The sequence below is a fragment of the Melanerpes formicivorus genome, unplaced genomic scaffold (genome assembly GCF_026170545.1).
Source record: "Melanerpes formicivorus ecotype bairdi unplaced genomic scaffold, bMelFor1.0.p_v2 SCAF_24, whole genome shotgun sequence".
Lineage (NCBI taxonomy): Eukaryota > Metazoa > Chordata > Aves > Piciformes > Picidae > Melanerpes > Melanerpes formicivorus.
This window is the reverse complement of record NW_027142376.1, coordinates 11,667,833-11,686,255: the sequence shown is the minus strand read 5'-3', so window position 1 is coordinate 11,686,255 and position 18,423 is coordinate 11,667,833. Positions and strand designations below refer to the sequence as shown.

The 18,423-nt window shown below is 42.5% G+C and overlaps 1 protein-coding gene across 1 annotated transcript in view; it reads right to left on the bottom strand.

Annotated features, from left to right (window-relative positions):
• Positions 1-18,423, bottom strand: part of TGFBR2 (transforming growth factor beta receptor 2) — a 66,860-nt gene that overhangs the window by 31,140 nt on the left and 17,297 nt on the right. The window contains exons 3-4 of the mRNA XM_068152907.1: positions 4,189-4,360; positions 1,454-1,644 (exon numbers count right to left, since the gene is read on the bottom strand). Coding sequence (XP_068009008.1) covers positions 1,454-1,644; positions 4,189-4,360 — 363 coding nt within the window. The remainder of the gene's footprint in view (positions 1-1,453; positions 1,645-4,188; positions 4,361-18,423) is intronic.

The window sequence follows — 18,423 nt, the reverse complement described above, 5'->3', positions numbered from 1 at the left end:
GTGTTTTATGAATCTTTTCACCAGGAACATGCTCACATGCAAAATCAAGGCAAACTTAGATTTAGGTCCTGGGTCTACCACCTGAACTCCCATTAGCACCAGTATTTCCTCCAACTCCTTTAAAGGCCACTCAAGTAATGGTTGATCATATAACTGTGAATCAGCAGTCAGACTGGTTTCAAATCAGCCACGGGGAGGGTATGAGAAAGAAGCATCTGATGCAGATAGTCTGGGCAAAAGAGAGGCAAAGACTTTCTAGCTTGCTTTTGGCTAATCTCGTGTGTTTAAGACCAGGCTGGATGAGGCTCTGGCCAGCCTGATCTAGTGTTGGGTGTCCCTGCCCATGGCAGGGGGGTTGGAACTAGATGATCCTTGTGGTCCCTTCCAACCCTGAATGATACAATGATACTAAACTAGTTAGCCCTCTTGGATGGCTGGGAAGCCACTCACATAGTTTATTTCCTCTGTGCACTCATGCACTGTGTTTCCTAGTAGTGGAAACAGTATTCCAACCCTTTGTTATCTCAGATAATGAGGATTTCACAATATGCCTGTCTGAGGAGCTTGGAAGTGATTAAGGATAGGTTCTGTGTGCTGTACTCATTTAGAAGTGTGTGCACACAAAGCTCCCCACAGAGGCCTCACACTTGCCTGTTACAGACCTGACTTAATAAGGGAATCACTGTGGGATCCAGCAGATAGAACACAATAAAGTGAGGTGTGTACATTGTATATGCACATGCGCACATCTGTTTGTGCAGCATGAAGTCCACTGTACACACCTGTACTGACTGCATTTACTCTATTTGCAGTAGAATATACAAGCATTTATGAAGCAGAACAGGGACAGGTGATTTGGTCTACACTTGTGATTTGTTCTATACTCAAGACTTCGCTGGTTTGACTGGACTCACATAGACATCCTTGTGCTGTAATAAGCATGAGGTAGCACATCCACCAGTAAATGAACCTTCCAGCTACTTCATGCCCACCAGAGTACAAGTGCAAGTAATCAGTTACAACAGGGAAGATGACTTTGAAGTCACATCCTACCAAGTTACTCAGTTGTATCTGTATATGGAGATGCCATACTATGGCAATGTGGCCTTTTAGAAAAGGCAAGACCTTAAATATGGCCTCTTGTTCATGCTTTATAATGTAATTAATGAGTTGCATTTTAGTGTGTCAACAGAACAGCTCTAAACATCTGGCTTTCATCTTTCTTTTCATCAACTTTTAAGTGCAGTGTCTTGAGCTGAGTAGCAGTCTTACTTCAAAAAGACATTGTGGCAGAAAGAAATACCCTCTGAACACACACACACACACACACACAAACAAAATAAAGAAGAGTTAGAGATTTTGCAAGACGAAGTTTTCCTCCACAAAATGTGATTCCAAATCCCATTGGTATGACACAATTAACATTATTTGCAGGGTTATTTACTTAACCTACCTGGTGGAAAAATGAGCATATCGTTGCATTCTTCACCTGTGCAGGAACACATGAACATCAGACCTCCATCTTCCTTCTTTTCCCTCATGAAACACTGCTCTGGGCTGGAGTCATCCAGTACATGACCATACAGTGTTTTCTGGGGATCGTGGCATATTGTTTCTAATGTCACATTTTCATCATTCTGTCTCCTAAAAATTAAAAGAAGAAAACTTGAATCAATGAAGAAATATTTTACAAAAGGAAAAGAGAGTAGAAGAAGAGAGTAGAAGAAGAGAGTAGAAGAAGAGAGTAGAAGAAGAGAGTAGAAGAAGAGAGTAGAAGAAGAGAGTAGAAGAAGAGAGTAGAAGAAGAGAGTAGAAGAAGAGAGTAGAAGAAGAGAGTAGAAGAAGAGAGTAGAAGAAGAGAGTAGAAGAAGAGAGTAGAAGAAGAGAGTAGAAGAAGAGAGTAGAAGAAGAGAGTAGAAGAAGAGAGTAGAAGAAGAGAGTAGAAGAAGAGAGTAGAAGAAGAGAGTAGAAGAAGAGAGTAGAAGAAGAGAGTAGAAGAAGAGAGTAGAAGAAGAGAGTAGAAGAGAATTAACCAGGTTGGAAGAGACCTTTAAGATCATCAAGTCCAACCTATTATCCAACACTATCTAATCAGCTAAACATGGCACCAAGCTCCCCATCCAGTCTCTTCCTAAACACCTCCAGTGATGGGGACTCCACCACCTCCCTGGGCAGCACATTCCAATGGCCAATCACTCTTTCTGGGAAGAACTTCCTCCTAACATCCAGCCTAAACCTCCCCTGGTGCAGCTTGAGACTGTGTCCTCTTATTCTGGTTGCCTGGGAGAAGACACAAACCCCTACCTGGCTACAACCTCCCTTCAGGTAGTTGTAGAGAGCAATAAGGTCTCCTCTGAGCCTCCTCTTCTCCAGGCTAAGCAACCCCAGCTCCCCTCAGCCTCTCCTCATAGGGCTTGTGCTCCAAAGCCCTCCCCAGCTTTGTTGTCCTTCTCTGGACACGTTCCAGCAACTCAACATCTTTCCTAAACTGAGGGGCCCAGAACTGGACACAGTACTCAAGGTGTGGCCTAACCAGTGCTGAGTACAAGACTATGCCTGCCCAAAATCTGCCTCTTTTGTGAACTTCTATGGGATTTAAAGAGTATCATATGTTCCTTTCCAGCTTTTCTGAATGGGGTAAATTTGGCTGTCTGGCATCCTCACACTGGGACATTAGTACAATGGCACAGCTATTCATGTATCATATTATCACTAAGGTCCAATGAGTGCCTTCAAAAAACTCTCACCCAGAATTATTCAAGCTCATGCTCAATTAACTGCTGTGAACTTCAGAACATACTTTTGGGTTTTGTGGTCACTGTGCAGTCAGTAAAAATCTGTGGGGAGTTATGATAAAACCAGAATTATTTACTCAAAATCTGAGGAATTTCTAGTGAGCTGATCTTTTTGTTTTGCTTCTCAATCCAACATTCAGTGCAATTTCTGCACAGTTACCCTAATAACAGTAACAACCAACCACAGAACAGTTGCAAGCTAGAGCTGCAGTGCTGTAAGAGCAATATTCAAAGATGACAGTCTGTATCATATTCCTGCATTTTGTCCTGGTCCACAGATTTTATTTATTTCATTGACACATGACTCAGAGGCAAATAGCACTTCAAACACAGTCCCCAACTCCCATCTGTCTAAATTGGCATGAAAGACTGTATCTTAAACTGCACCACAGCCACTTTGTATGGCAATAATGGACACTGACCACTTGCTAAAGGAGCACAGGAAAACTATGCTACAGCACAGTGGGCTGATCCTGTGTCTCAAGTGTCTATTCTCAATTATGCTGAGAAGTCTCTTCAAGTCAATGGACACAACAAATCCCTCAATAAATGAATTAATTATTTCTTTCTGTAAGTGGTTCTCATAATGTTCTTGAATCAGCAATGTTGGAAATACTAATTTCTGTTTCTTTTGCCCACTTAGGAACTCATTACTTGCCTGTGACCATTTGAGGCTGTCCCCTTAAGAAAGGGAATATGGTGGTCGGATTCATTCAGCTGTGAGTTTTTTTTTCCTTTCCCTTCAATTTTTCTTTCCCTTTACTTTACAGGGGGGAGGGAGGAGGCTTTTTGGCCTTACCCTTCCAACCCTATGACATTGCCATTTCTGGAAGTGCAAAACAGAGTTTTTAGACTAGATTGCAAGTTTAGAGTCAAAAAATCCTAACCTAAGCCTACATCAGAGTCAGTACATACACAGAACATTCACTTTTGTTACTATTAATTAAAAGTATATCTACCTACATATGCTAAATAATCCTCCTGTGATAGATTTACATAATCCAGTTCACTTTGAAATGTGAAAGAGAACAGTCTTTCTTCAGTAAGTGCTACCACAATCCTCTCTGGGTCTCCAATCTGTTTCTGCTGAGTGCAGTGGGTGGATGCATCTTAATGGTCTGAGTGAAAACACATCTCTTTTTCAGTAACAATGTAAGCTGAAGCAGAACTGCTTTGGAAGGAAAAAAAGCCCACTGAACATTTTACATCAGAATTTTTAACCTCAAGTATCTTTCAGTATGCTGAGCACAGATGTGAGTTCGATGCAAGAGAGCAATGCCTCAGCTAGGCAGGTAGCTGAGACATTCAGAATATCAGAGTGATCAAGGAAAGGACTAAATAATGATGCAAGTGTTTGTGCTCCACTTCCCACCTCTATGAGGAAATAACTTACCATATAGCCACGCAGACTTCACTGTTCTCCTCACAGATAGCAGTGATGTTGCAGTTGCTCCTGCACTGGTGTTGGTTTGAGCAGGTTGTTACTTTGACGTCACAAAATTTGCATAGCTTTGGCATTTGAATTCCACTTTCTTTATTTCTGTCTACAGGTGACATAATTTCAGCTTAAAGAAAAAAAAAGATAGAGGGAGAGAAGGAAACTCAGTAATTGTAAACTATCAATTTGTGTTACTGCTCATTCTGAAGACAAAGTTTTCAGCGGCAGCAAATATTCCCTCCCACCTTAAATTAGAAAATCTTTGATATTTCACAGTGACCCATCTTCATTACAACAGGGCAAGTGCCACAGTGTCAAGATTAAGTTAATCAAAATGAATTTGAATAGTTAAACCAACTTCTACTGACTTCAGATGGAGTAAAAGTTGCTCTGTAATTTTGCAGAACCGAACATTATGAGTCCAGTTTGCACTGAAATAACTGCTCTGCAGTCACACGTTTGCATCATTCACAGGCAGTATATTTGTCTCCAGGTACAATGCATTGCATCATGGTTGGTGTACCAAAGAAACTGTGGATACCATGGATACCATAGGGAATGCATGCTAGGTGGGTGACATCATTACAACATGGATCATGATGAATCTTGCAAGTTTGTCTTTACCAATCTGAGGCATAGCCTGGGTGTCAGCCTTAATTTGATTACTGTTCACATTGCAAAACACAGAGTTGGAACTGACTTGCAGTGTAAGGTAGATGATGTGCCAGAGGTTGTTGGTGACACTCAAGCTAGTAGAGCAATAGAACATCTGTGCTGCTCATGCAGTGTTATGGGGCCTTTCTGGGCTAACTCAAAGGGACTTAGACGAATTTGTAATGACAGCCTGTCTTGTGGAAATCTCCTTTGACCCAACAGCTACATTTCTGCACTCAAGCTTGAAGAATTACTTGCTTAATTGTTCTGAGTCTTAGTACACATCATCTGCTTTAGTGTGTCATAGAATTGTAGAACCAATAAGGTTGGAAAAGACCTCAGAGACCATCAAGTCCAACCTATCAGCCAGCACCTCATGATCAGCTAAATCATGGCTTCAAGTGCCATGTCCAATCCTTTTTTTAACACCACCAGGGACAGTGACTCCACCACCTCCCTGGGCAGCACATTACAATGGCAAATCACTCTTTTTGGGAAGAACTTTCTCCTCACCTTGAGCCTAAACCTCCCCTGGTGCAGCTTGAGATTGTGTCCTCTTGTTCTGGTGCTGGCTGCCTGGGAGAAGAGACCAACCCCCACCTGGCTACAACTTCCCTTCAGGTAGTTGTAGACAGCAATAAGGTCTCCCCTGAGCCTCCTCTTCCCCAGGCTAAAAAACGCCAGCTTGCCCAGCCTCTTCTCACAGGGCTTGTGCTTGAGGCCTCTCCCCAGCCTTGTTGCCCTTCTTTGGACATGTTCAAGTGTCTCAATATCCTTCTTAAATTGAGGGGCCCAGAACTGGACACAGTGTAGTAGCAGTATGGCAGAAGATACTTTTTTGCCCCTGTGTCTGATTTGTAGGAAATATATTTTTAGTTTAAAAACTATTTTGAAGAGACAGTGTGACTATAAGGAAGAGAAAATGCCAAGGTTGTTTTTTTTTTTCCTAAAGCTAAAATGAACATACAACTATCTGCAACAGTTTCAGTCTAACTCATTTTGTGTTATATTTAGAAAAATCAGGTTGACCCACTTTAAGGAGATACTTCACACAGACAGCTCTTCTCTCGCAGCCATCTGTGTGTTAAAACCGTGTTCATGTTGCTCTCTGTGGTCAAATGTTGCTAGTCAACCAATAACAGGCAACCAGGGATTCATAATTTCCCCTTCTCTTCTCCATTAGCTGAGAAATCAATTTTTTTTCCTTCTAGAACGTCACTACTTACTACCATTAGAATATTTTATTACAGGAATTAAATATACAAGCTTTTTCCAGGAGGAAATAAAAAGGCCTCTTGCTGGTATTTTCAATGGATTTCTGAACCATTGGGGGAGACTGAGAAAAAAAAAGCCTTCCCTCTTCAGGCAAATCACACATCCTTCTTATCACTAGTGGCTCCGGTACTGACCTAAGGTCTCTGATCTTACTGGTGTTGTAACAAGTGCCAATTATTTTAATTGTATAGAACAAGATCATACACAGGCTATGATGAGCTCACAGAGAGCACTTTCTCAGGAGAATGCTGGCACTGTGTTATGGGCCAGCTGAATTTTAAACTCCAGGCAAACATTTCTTGTTCTTAATTACTTGTGTTGCAACAACTCCCAGAAGCCATGCAAAGAACAAAGCGTCATCGAAGCAGGTGAGGTAAGAATTCAGCAAGTCTTGAATCTAGTATGCTATGAAATGTGTTAATATAACCATCATTATGGCAAACTTCTCTTCTGCATGGTACTTCTTATTTGCCACACATTGAAACACATAACAGCTTCAATGATTTATCTAGGTTCTGGTAATGATCAAAACAATCTGATAATGAGGGACTGTCCCTTTACCCAGTTAAGAGACAATCCACGGTCCTAAAAAACTGGATGAACACCACAGGGAGAGATGAAATGGCTCACCCAAGTCACACAGGAAACCTGTAGCAGGGTGGCAAGTGGCTCACAACTGAACACAGAAGACAGACATCTGCTGCCCAAACTGCAAAGGCGTTTACTGCATCTTCACTGCTTTCATCTCTGAGCTCACACGGCTCCATGTTTCACTGGGCAGCTGTGTTACGATGGTTGCCTCTGTCACAGGCCTGACTCACTCCTCTCTAATGCCTTCAGCATTGAAGCCAAAAGACACGTGAAGGGGAGTCCTTAGATAAACTGATTAAAGCACATTATTTCAATTGAGAGGAAGGGCTTGTTCCCATGCTATCCCTGGTCAAGACAGGTTCTGCCAAGACTCACCCACTGGAACAAACAGATGAAAGTATGTTTGGATCTCTTCCAAGAAGGGCCCTCCAAACTAAGCAACTTGATTAAAAACAAAGAAAACCTTAAAACCAAAACCAACCAAACAAAAAAAAGGCAAAAACCAACCCAAAAACTATCTGTAAACCACCAGTCCACTGCAAGGTCACAAATGTTAAATTTCTAGGGTTTCTTCCCTGCTTCTGCATCTGATTTAAAGTGAGACTGTAGTTTAGTTTCCCTAGTATGGTCACATTGCTCTAGCAGGTGTTGGTGCACTGTTCACTAATGTAGCTTGAACTTGCCCACTGTAATAACCTATGTAGTTCCAAACTACAGCCAAGTTTGACTTTTTCCCTATCAGGATAATGGCAAAATCAACCCCTGCAAAGGGCCCGAGATGAAATCTGGCAGCAGGAATGAACCCTAATTTCACTTGCTTCTGTTTTTAGCCTGCTACTGGACTCTGCAGGCTTAGAAATCCAGGAAGTTGGTGTCCTTCCAAGTCACATGAACTCAGACCTATCTCTAATCAACAAAATCCTGCTTGGAAAATGACAAGTTGGTGGAGTTCTTCCCTAGTGAAGTGTATTCAGTAATTCCCTAGAGGGGACCACAAGCAACAAGTTCATGACCAGGAAGATTGCTCCTCTTCCTGTAATAACTTGAATGGCTAAGTCTAAAAATGCCTGATTATCCTGGTGTGCATTTTATACCCTGTAAGCCACTTCCTAAAGGTTTTTTCTTCCCCATTTGGACAACTAAAGCCACTTGAACTGTGGACAGAAGCAACCTGTCATTTTGCTTGGAGGAAAAACTAAAAACAGGTTAACAGAGACAACACTGATTTGCACATCTGAAGGACACTATCCCAAAATGTGCACTTTGTCTTACAAAATTTCCTTTTTGCCATCTACTGTCTAAAGTTAGCTTTGTTATTTTGACTGCTACAGGAAGCCTAATTTTAGCTTTACTTGCTTCCTTGTCCATGGAGAGGACTCCAAATAAAAGACTGGTTTCTTGGCTATGAAGCTTTCCACCAACCAGTTCAGTATAAACAAGTCACTGTAGTTAAGATGCGTAGAACACTCAAGCCACCATGTGGGCTGGCTATTATGGAAGAGACACTAAAGCAGCCACATAAGGAATACAAAGTCAATGTACTCTGGTAGATCCAGGCTTTCAGAACAACCTTTATACTCTATGGCTGCCAATTCTGAGCTTAGTGATTTGGAGTATCACTCTGTGATATATACTCCCATACTTACTATATGAGCATGAACTCAAACAGTCCATTCTGTCTTGGATACTGCTTTGGATCGCAGTCTTTATCTCAACTATTATGTAGCCCAGTAAATACCCAGGATTACCACAGGCATATGACTTCTGTGACTGTTTTTATTAAGATTAACAACAATGATTATCAAGAGTGATGAGACAGTCTCTATAAAGCCAATATGAGCTATCTTTTATGTGGAACTAAAACATGTCAGAGGAAGACAGTTTCCACAAATGTTTAGCTCAATTAACTATCCTTGTGGTAGGACTCAAAAAAGCCACATTCCTATAGGCTCTTTGACACAATCTCTCCACCTCGACCTTATACAGTCAGAGATCACTGATGTCACCCTGGTCTGCCTCTAGCAACTTACTCCCTTTTTTTCTCCCCTCAGGTGTTTCACCTCTTCAGTTTCATTTTGATCTTCAGCCTTCTGGATTGGCACAACAGCTGCCTCAGTCAGTACTTAAAGATATGCCTTTAAGTGTACCAATTGCATTTTTACTTGCAAAGTGAATAAAACCTTTGTGATGCATTCATGCCTGATTAACATCACTGGGGCTCTGCAAAAGGTAAAGACCAAAATAACTTCCTTGTAATGAACACACTTCATGAAGTACTTGGAGGAGATCATGCATGTCATGGCTTCTCCCTACCTGATAACAGCTCTTGCCCATCATGAAAAAAATGCAACTCACTTCTATTAAATGACAACAATACAACTGCTGATGCAAGGAGACATAGATACATCCTTACAACCCCTCCTATCACAAAGAGCCAAAATGAGATGAGGGAAAAGAAGGGTATAGCCAGACCCACAGGCCTTCAAATGGTTTGTGTAGGCTACAACCCACTCTTCAGCCATGATTGAGAAGTCTGCTAAAAAGAAGAGGGCAAGCTAGGTAAGCTGTTCTGACAAGCCAGATCTAGCCACTAGTTTGGCCACCCCTAGCGAAAGTAAGGCCAAGGTAGAAGAATTGGTTCACAGCAGGAAGGTCACTGATGAACTGCACTGAAGTATGTGAAACTATTTCCCATCTACAGGCAGGCAAGGAGTGGGGGAAGGTATGTGCAAAGGTAGATGACACAAGGAAAAGGAGCAGGAGCTAGAAACTTCATTTAACTTGTCCCTGCAGTGGAAGTGCCTGGGTTTTAACAACAAATGGAGCTGGCAAAACTTGCTTTAGGGATTGCTGCAGGCACTGACACAGAAACAGAATCAAATCTGGCAGGAACTGCAGGGAGGGACAAAACCAGAGAAAATAAGGGAGGAACGGCATACTAAGCTGGAGATTTTGACAATAATTATCGTATTTCAAGCATTAAAATAACACTATTTTTATCCACTACTTTCAAAAGAGCTATCATTAGCAGTTTCAACCACGGGCCGGCCTCTTCTCACCGATACAAGTGCACGAGAACTGCCTCAAACATGCCTAAGAATAGAGCTTGCTGCTGTGACTCCTGCCCAAGAGTGCAGGTGTGAGGAGACCTCAGCTCCTCACTGACGGTAGAAGTGTAAACACATTCTGAAAACAGGGAATGAAACCAACATTATTGTGATGCCTCAAATAACGAGATGGATTTTTTAGCTGTGGATTTTTAACTTGCTGCTCTCTTCTGTATTTTTTGGCCACTGTTAGCACTCCATGGTAGGTGAAACAAAAGAATACTGTCTCCAGGCAAAAAGGCTGAAAAAAATAATTCTAAATGATGGCTTCCCATAGGGCACTCAAAGGGACATTTCATCTTCTTTTGACTTTTACCCCACAGCCTCCCTAACACAGCCAGTAAACAGCATACAGCACTGGAGAACTGTGTGTGACACAACACGAAGGTCAATTTATTCAACTGTGACTACAGGGTCTAGGTTTTTTTGCTGCATAATGCATTAACTTTGGAATTTACTGGAAGCTGTCTCTGGTGGTTAACTCCTTCTGTGACTTCAAATACACAGTGAAGATCAAGTACAGCAATGCTCCTCTGGTTCAAAAGATCAGGGAAAACAGCTTTCCTGCTTTGTTAGAATGAGCATCATTTCTGGTTCAGAACTGACTGCAAATTCTGACCTGTCCATTAAAAAACCTGTCTTGCAACTTCACCTGCTTTTGTATTCTTGCCTGCCCAGTGAAAGCTGCCACTACTTCACATGAAATAGAGCTGAAATATTACGAACAGTTCAGCTTTCTATAAATGTTACTTTTCCAACTTACACAGCAGTCATTCAAGCATTATACAATTATTTCTCTGATATAGGAGGAAGCAAAAGAAGTCTCTCGGTGGCAAAACTCCCAACATACAAAATATACACAACTGGGAACAATTCTGACTCAGAGAAACACAAAATTTCCTCCACTCTCAACTTCAGAGCTTCACCAGAATAAAATCATGCAGTTGAATCATCTCAGTAGGTTGAATGGAGTTTCTGAGCCCATCATATCTCTCCCTTTGGTTAGCTAAGAAAGTCTGTTTATAGGAACATGCTCCTCTTCACTGCTGCCTCCTCAACAGTCACACCACCACCAATCTTCTTCCCAATACTGTAGGGTACTTCATTCTTCATAATGGCACTGGGGAGGGTGAATAATTTGTCCTAATAGAGATATATATTTCCTTCAAAACCTTAGACTTCTTCCCTTGATATCTTACTACAAAAGAAATGAGGAATGCTGACCTTAAAGAGTCATTCAATCTTATTTTCAAGGGCCTATTTATTAAACTCCCAGTTTCCAACAGGGACATTCAGGAGTCCACCCAGTACCATCAGAACAGTACTTGAGGACATTTTTCTAATAATGTTATGGCCAAGCTATTTCTATTTGCCCTGAAGTATTCCATAGAGACACATCCTGGCTCTTTGGTTTATCTGAAAGGCTGAAAAATCCATGAGATGGTAACAAAACTAATCATATTCTTAAATAATCAGTGCTGCTTACCTAAAGGTATTCCTTCAGCAAGTGTTGTCCCCTAAGTGTCTATCTTGTGGTATCTGCTTAATGTAAAACCAAATCAGAATACAGAATACAGAATGAACCAGGTTGGAAAAGACCTTGGGGATCATCAAGTCCAACCCATCACCCAACACCATCTGATCAACTAAACCATGGTACTAAGTGCCTCATCTAGTCCCCTTTTAAACACTTCAGTGATGGTGACTCCACCACTCTCCTGGGCAGCCCATTCCAATGGCCAATCATTCTTTCTGTGAAGAATTTCTTCCTAACATCCATCCTAAACCTCCGCCTGGCATAGCTTAAGACTGTGTCCTCTTGTTCTATCACAGAAAAAAAAAAGCAGAGGTGGAGGGAATATTCCCAGATCCCATTTGTAATCAGAACTATGACACTTGTCATGCATGAATTATTTCTTCCTACTCAGTACCTGTTCATTTTAAAAGAAACTAAAGTTGACAGGAGTAATTGCAACAAGGTTACCCAAGTGCTGCTACACAGAGAACAACTGAAAGGTCCATCACAGAAACATAGAATCATAGAGGAAAAGACTTCAAAGATCAAGTCCAACCTGTCACCCAACACCCCATGACTACCAAACCATGGCACCAAATGCCACATCCAGTCCCCTTGTGAACACCTCCAGGGATGGTGACTCCACCACTTTCCTGGGCAGCATATTCCACTGGCCAATCACTCTTTCTGTCTCAATCTTGCTGCCCCCCCCTTTTTTTTTTTTTTTTTTTTTTTTTTTTTTTTTTTTTTTTTTTTTTTTAAATGCACATCCTCACTGGAGAAGGGAGAAAGACAGGGAAGCCTTGAGGTTTGTATCACAGGGCAAGTGACCTTATGTTCTACTAAGTATCTCTGCAGCAGAACACATCAGGATCTGTGGCAAGAGCAAAGAGGCTAACTTCAAAAGTGTTATGAGTTTCACAGAATTACTGAGGCTGGAAAAGAGCTCTGAGATTATTAAGACAAGCCTATGACTTAACACCACGACATCAGCTAAACCATGCCACCAAGTGCCACATCCGATCTTTTCTTACAGACTTCCAGTGACGGCAACTCCACCACCTCCCTGGGCAGTCCATTCCAGTGCCCAATCAGCCTTTCTGTGAGAAGTGCTTCTTCATATCTAACCTGAACCTCCTTTGGTGCAGCTTCATACCATGCCCTCTTGTCCTGTCACTGGGAGAAGAGCCTGACCCCCACGTGACTACAACTTCCTTTAAAGTAATTGTAGGGAGTGATAAGGTCCCCTCTAAGTCTCCTCTTCTCCAGGCTGAACACCCCCCAGCTCCCTCAGCTTTTCCTTACATGATTCTTCCCTCCAGCCCCCTCACCAGTTTCATCACTCTCCTCTAGACCCCCTCCAGAACCTCCATATCCTTCCTGAAGTGAGTGTCCCAGAAGTGCACACAGTGAGGCCTCACCAGTGCTGAGTACAGGGACAGAATCCCATCCCTAGTCCTGCTGGTCACACTGTTCCTTGTATACTGTATTGCCAAACCTTGTCATTCTTCCAAAGGGGAATTGCAGTTGTGGTACCTGTGATGGACAGAGTAACTGAACACATGGCTACAGATCTGACTTCTCCCTTACACAGACAACTGTTGTGCTGGCTCACCACTGTGACACAGGAGTGGGCAGCCACATGGTGTGCTGTGGAGATTGAGCCCTGCCCTCAGCTCCTACAGGTCACCGCACAACTAAAGCCCCATAGAAATCAAAAATAGTAACATATTTGCTTGGCCAAATGCAAATGCCACTCCTGCAGGGCTTTACTTGTATTTAATATATAGCCTTGTCACACTTCAATTTCTGAACAGCCTCAGGTAACTGCCAGCCTGGCATACACACACCACCACAAGAGTTTACCTGATTAAAGGCGTGGCAGGTTTATAGTTTTACACGTGGATCTTCAAATGCTTTTAAAGCTGATTTACTCCACTATGGGTTATACTAGGAACAAGGCCAGCCAGTGTCAGAACTGAGAATTACTGCAGACAAAGTTGCTGTGGTTTACTCAATTACCTTTAAATCAGCTATAAGCTCAAGAGCTGTGAATTCAGCCTGTGGAAAAAGCTTTCATGTTATTCGACTATCTACCTGCAGCATTTTCAACAGGAATAAGTAAGGTTAAATAAATGGCAGAAACTCAGCTCTTCCAAATGCAAAATGGTAATAATTTAAAGACTGATCTCTACGCTGGCAGCAAGCAGCAACTTGGGTGGCAAAAAGCCAAACCTTTCTCCTGCACAGTTAACTCTTGCTGAAGTTGACTCTTGCTAAATCTGCGTCCTGTGGACTCGGGAGTATTCAAAAGAGCAGACTAAGATAAATAAATTGTAGAGGAAACTCTGTAAATAATACCTAACAAGGGCTGCTGTGCCTTATTAAGGGTTAATACAGACAAGCAGATGTTTATTAATACTGCTCACTCAGGAGACTGGCAGGCACTTGCAAACCCTCTCTGGTCTCGGAGAAGAACCTCCAGAAAAGGTCATGAAATATGTTTGTTTGGGGGGACATTTTTGCTTGCTTTTTAAAGCAATGAACATGAAGAACACACCTTAACACTGTGACAGGCCATACAAACCTGAAAATTCAAAGTTACAGCTGACTCCCCTAGGTTGTGTTTGATACAGCTAGGCTGCTTGGTGAATCAGAAGTATCACTCCTGTATTCGTCATATCATGCTTTTATTTTTCAGTTTATTTGCTTTAGTAATATACCCTTAAACCCACCAACACACTATCCGTACAGGTTTTGGAAGCCACAAGGCCATACCCATCTTCCCTTTTCAAAGACTCTTAGCACATACAGCTTTCCAGAGCCCTTGGCAGATCTCTGGTGATGCCACTGCAGAGCCTCCTTCACACACATTCTCTCTTTCTACACCTAATTTTTGATGCTGTTCCTTTCTGATGCAAGAAAGCATGTATTTTGAGAACAATTGTCTGCCTCAAGCAGAAGTCCTCAGGCTCTTTTAATAAAGATAACTAATTTGTTTCTTACACACTGTGAACATAGAAGATCCTCCTTTTTCCTCTTCTCTCTAACCAAGGCCACACAGAAAATACCTACAGTTTCAGTTCTCAAAAACCTGCAGCCCTGCTCTCCTGCTCTGCTTATTTGTTCACATCATTCATTGTACTTTCTCCTCCCCCACAGAGGAATCAGACCATACCTTACCACAACCTCCTTCCCCTCCAAAAGGCCAGTATGACCCAGAACAGTTCTCCAGTCTAGACAACTATCTGTCTACACAAACACAATAAAGAATGTGGTATGAGGAGTGGAAACCCACAGCTAGGGTAATGCAAAGCTGTGAATTTCAACAGCAGAAGCACTGCTGAGATCAGGGCATACTTCTGCTCAAGTTGCCTCTGGGGCAAGATCAGGCTGTTCACTGTGCCTGGGACGTGGGAGACCTGCTGTGTGCTGCTGTCTCAAACCAGTGCAGAGCCTTCTTTCAAATGTCCCTTATTCTGAGACAGAAGATGAGACAACCCCTTCACAAGAGGAAGTAAGAGCCCTGCAGTTACTCTTTTCTGCTAGGCAAGGGTACATGGGACTGGCCTAGGACACATCTGCATGGTTTTTTACTCTTTCAGGAGCACTCCAACGCTTGATGTTTGTCCCCCAAAACACCTGCAGAGGCACTTCAGGATGAGACCCATAGATTTTAAAATCCACTGTGAAACTAGATGGGAGGCTATTCTGATGCTGAAGTGCAGAAAATAGATGTCTCCCATAAATCTTGTTAACTGACTTGAGACACCGAGAAGACAGGTATTACTCTCTGTGAATGTTTCCTCAGCAGTACACAGACCCAGCAGACGACTCCTCTTCACAGGCTGCTGAAAGAGTCAGAGAAGCCTTGTTTTCAGAATAGACTTTTTTTAATTTTCCCCATGAGAAAGGACTGTATGAAAGGAACAGATAGTACTGTGAAGCACAAATATCCTGTCTGAAGTGAAACATCTCGTTTTGCTGAAGATCTGTACCGTGGACACACAAATAAAATTTAGCCAGTCATCCCAATTCTGCTTTCTTTTAGGGGAAAAGTCTGATGGATATTTATCCAAAAGCACCATTTGCCTGTGTTTACAGAGGCTTCTCCTCGACTAAAATATTGCCCAGGTTTCACCCTCTGCTCTCAAACTTTTGCTTACCTGTAGTTCTCATCTCCTATTCAAGGGGCCTGATTCTGACTACACTTCCTTTTCTGTAAAGTGGAAGCAAGATGCTGTAGACCAAGGAACACTTTAGGCAAATGGAGGCAAATGTAAATGATGGATAGGCATTTTTTCTTAAAGGCAAATCAAAAGCAGTTGCAAAATGTAACACAGTACTTTGAATGGGCTGCATCTGTTTAAATACTGGATTTAAATGTCACATTCACAAATAGGAAATACTTCACAATTATGGAACACGAGGGACACAAACAGAATCATAGAATCAATAAGGTTGGAAAAGACTTCAGAGAGCATCAAGTCCAACCTGTCACCCAACACCTCATGACTACTAAACCATGGCTTCAAGTGCCACGTCCAATCCCTTTTTGAACACCTCCAGGGATGGTGACTCCACCACCTCCCTGGGCAGCACATTCCAATGGCTAACAACTCTTTCTGTGAAGAACTTTCTCCTCACCTCAAGCCTAAAATTCCCCAGGTGCAGCTTGAGAACAGTGTAAGACATGAAACGATTTAGGCACAATGGCATAGTTTCAAGCAGGTAAATTGCAGTCTTGCTGTGCAGTGTTTTATTTGTACCTAGATAGAGGAATTCAAACTAAAGCTCCTCCGTCTTTTTCCATGCACAACTCCATATTGCGCCTCTGTGTTGGCCTCTCACAAGCATATTCAAGTCACAAATTTGTAGCCCTGAGGAGAGAGACTTGGGGGTGCTGGTGGACAAAAAGCTCAACGTGAGCTCTCAATGTGCTCTTGCAGCCCACAAAGCCAATCAGATCCTGGGCTGCATCAGGAGAAGTGTGGCTAGCAGGTCGAGGGAGGTGATCCTCCCCCTCTACTCAGCCCTGCTGAGACCCCACCTGGAGTACTGTGTCCAGTTCTGGAGCCCCTATTACAAGAGGGATGTGGAGGTGCTGGAACGTGTCCAGAGAAGGGCCACAAGGATGATCAGAGGGCTGGAGCACCTCTCCCATGAGGACAGACTGAAGGAGTTGGGGCTGTTCAGTCTGCAGAAGAGAAGGCTCCGAGGTGACCTCATTGTGGCCTTCCAGTATCTGAAGGGGGCCTACAGGAAGGCTGGGGAGGGACTTCTCAGGATCTCAGGTAGTGATAGGACTAGGGGAAATGGAATGAAGCTGGAGGTGGGGAGATTCAGGCTAGATGTGAGGAGGAGGTTCTTCACCATGAGAGTGGTGAAAGCCTGGAATGGGTTGTCCAGGGAGGTGGTCGAGGCCCCATCCCTGGGGGTGTTTAAGAGCAGGCTGGAGGAGGCTCTGTCCAGCCTGCTCTAGTGTGGGGTGTCCCTGCCCATGGCAGGGGGGTTGGAACTAGATGATCCTTGTGGTCCCTTCCAACCCTAAATGAAACTATGAAACAAATTGGAGGTGCTTTGTGCCTCTGACCAGGACCCGCGCATCCAGTGAGCATGTTCTCAGCAACCTATGCAGTTAGGATTGGAAGTGACAGAGCAAACTGGCTTCAGCCACAGCTCTTACATCCATAGCTCTTACATCTATCTCAAGCAAAAGTGTGCTCTGCATGGGAAGAGTCTCTATACTGTACAGCAGTGAACTACCTATGTGCATGTCAGTTGCTGAACCAAACCAGAACTTCCATGGCATTTCACAACACACCAGTAAGGACGGGGAGAAGCTGTGTGCACAAAGACTCACAGCTGCCCATTCAAAATAAGCATTTAAATGGATTAACCAGACAACTGTGCTTTCAAACTTGCAATCCTTACACAGCTACATGATTCAGAGGGATGTATAAATATTTATTTTTCCAGATAAAAGGAGACTATTAGCAGGGCTTTTTTTAAAGTGCATTTACTGCCACTCTCCCTCCCATCCATAAACAAACAAACAAGGAAAAGAAACAAAACCATGGTTGTGTTTAGTCGCAATTTCAGACCTGGGGATTAATCTTACTGTAAAAAGACAATTTACTAATGTAAGAATCATAGAAGATCTCACTTTGCTTAGCTTTTTGAAGACCCATGAACCTGAAGAATATTTGAGAGATCTGGAATTTAATGTAAGGCGCAGCCCTTGGCCAAAGGCTGCTCCTACTAGGTACTTGTTTACAAATTATGGTAAACCAGAGTTCTATGTAATTTCTTCCTCTAGACCTGAATATAACTCAACCTTCCTTTGAGAGACTGCTCCCAAGTAAGCCTCATTTAACAAGTCCACATCCTTAACAAACGCAAGAGTCACTGATGGACTGATGGGCAAACATGTTTATGCAGAGGTTCTGTTCTGAGCTCCTTTTCACTGTGAGTAGCCATTTTCCTCCAGAAAAATAATGTTTGTGTACCATTCCATTCCCACTTGGCAAGTTTTGAATCACAGAGTCAGAAAGCAGTAAGAAAAAGAAATTGCTGTCTTTCATAATCCATCAGTACAGCTGAAATAGTAAATCAGAGGAAAGTTAGACTCAAATGCAAGCCCTTGGGAGCAGAATCGCTAGGGATGGATTGGGAGAAAAATACTCATCGTTCCAAAATTCAATAAGTTGGATGGTTGTATTTGTCAAGTTACATGGAAAGAAGCAGAATAACAGAATGTAATACCCTGGGGATATACATTCTCTTGATGGATGCATCTAGCTTCCACAAATGTTAATGGGTATCCTATACTGATTATTAAGCAAAGGGCACATACATAAAAATACACCCTTCTCATGACATTTAACCTTAGGGAAACTTTCTTTGGTCTATTTAGGTTGCAAAAATCCTACTGCTGTGGCATGTCATTAGAGAGTTACCAGGCTTCTTGATAAAGAAGTACCTCTACCAATAAAGTAACATCTCCTTTATCTGCCAAAGTAACTTTGCTAACGTATCTCCCAGGTA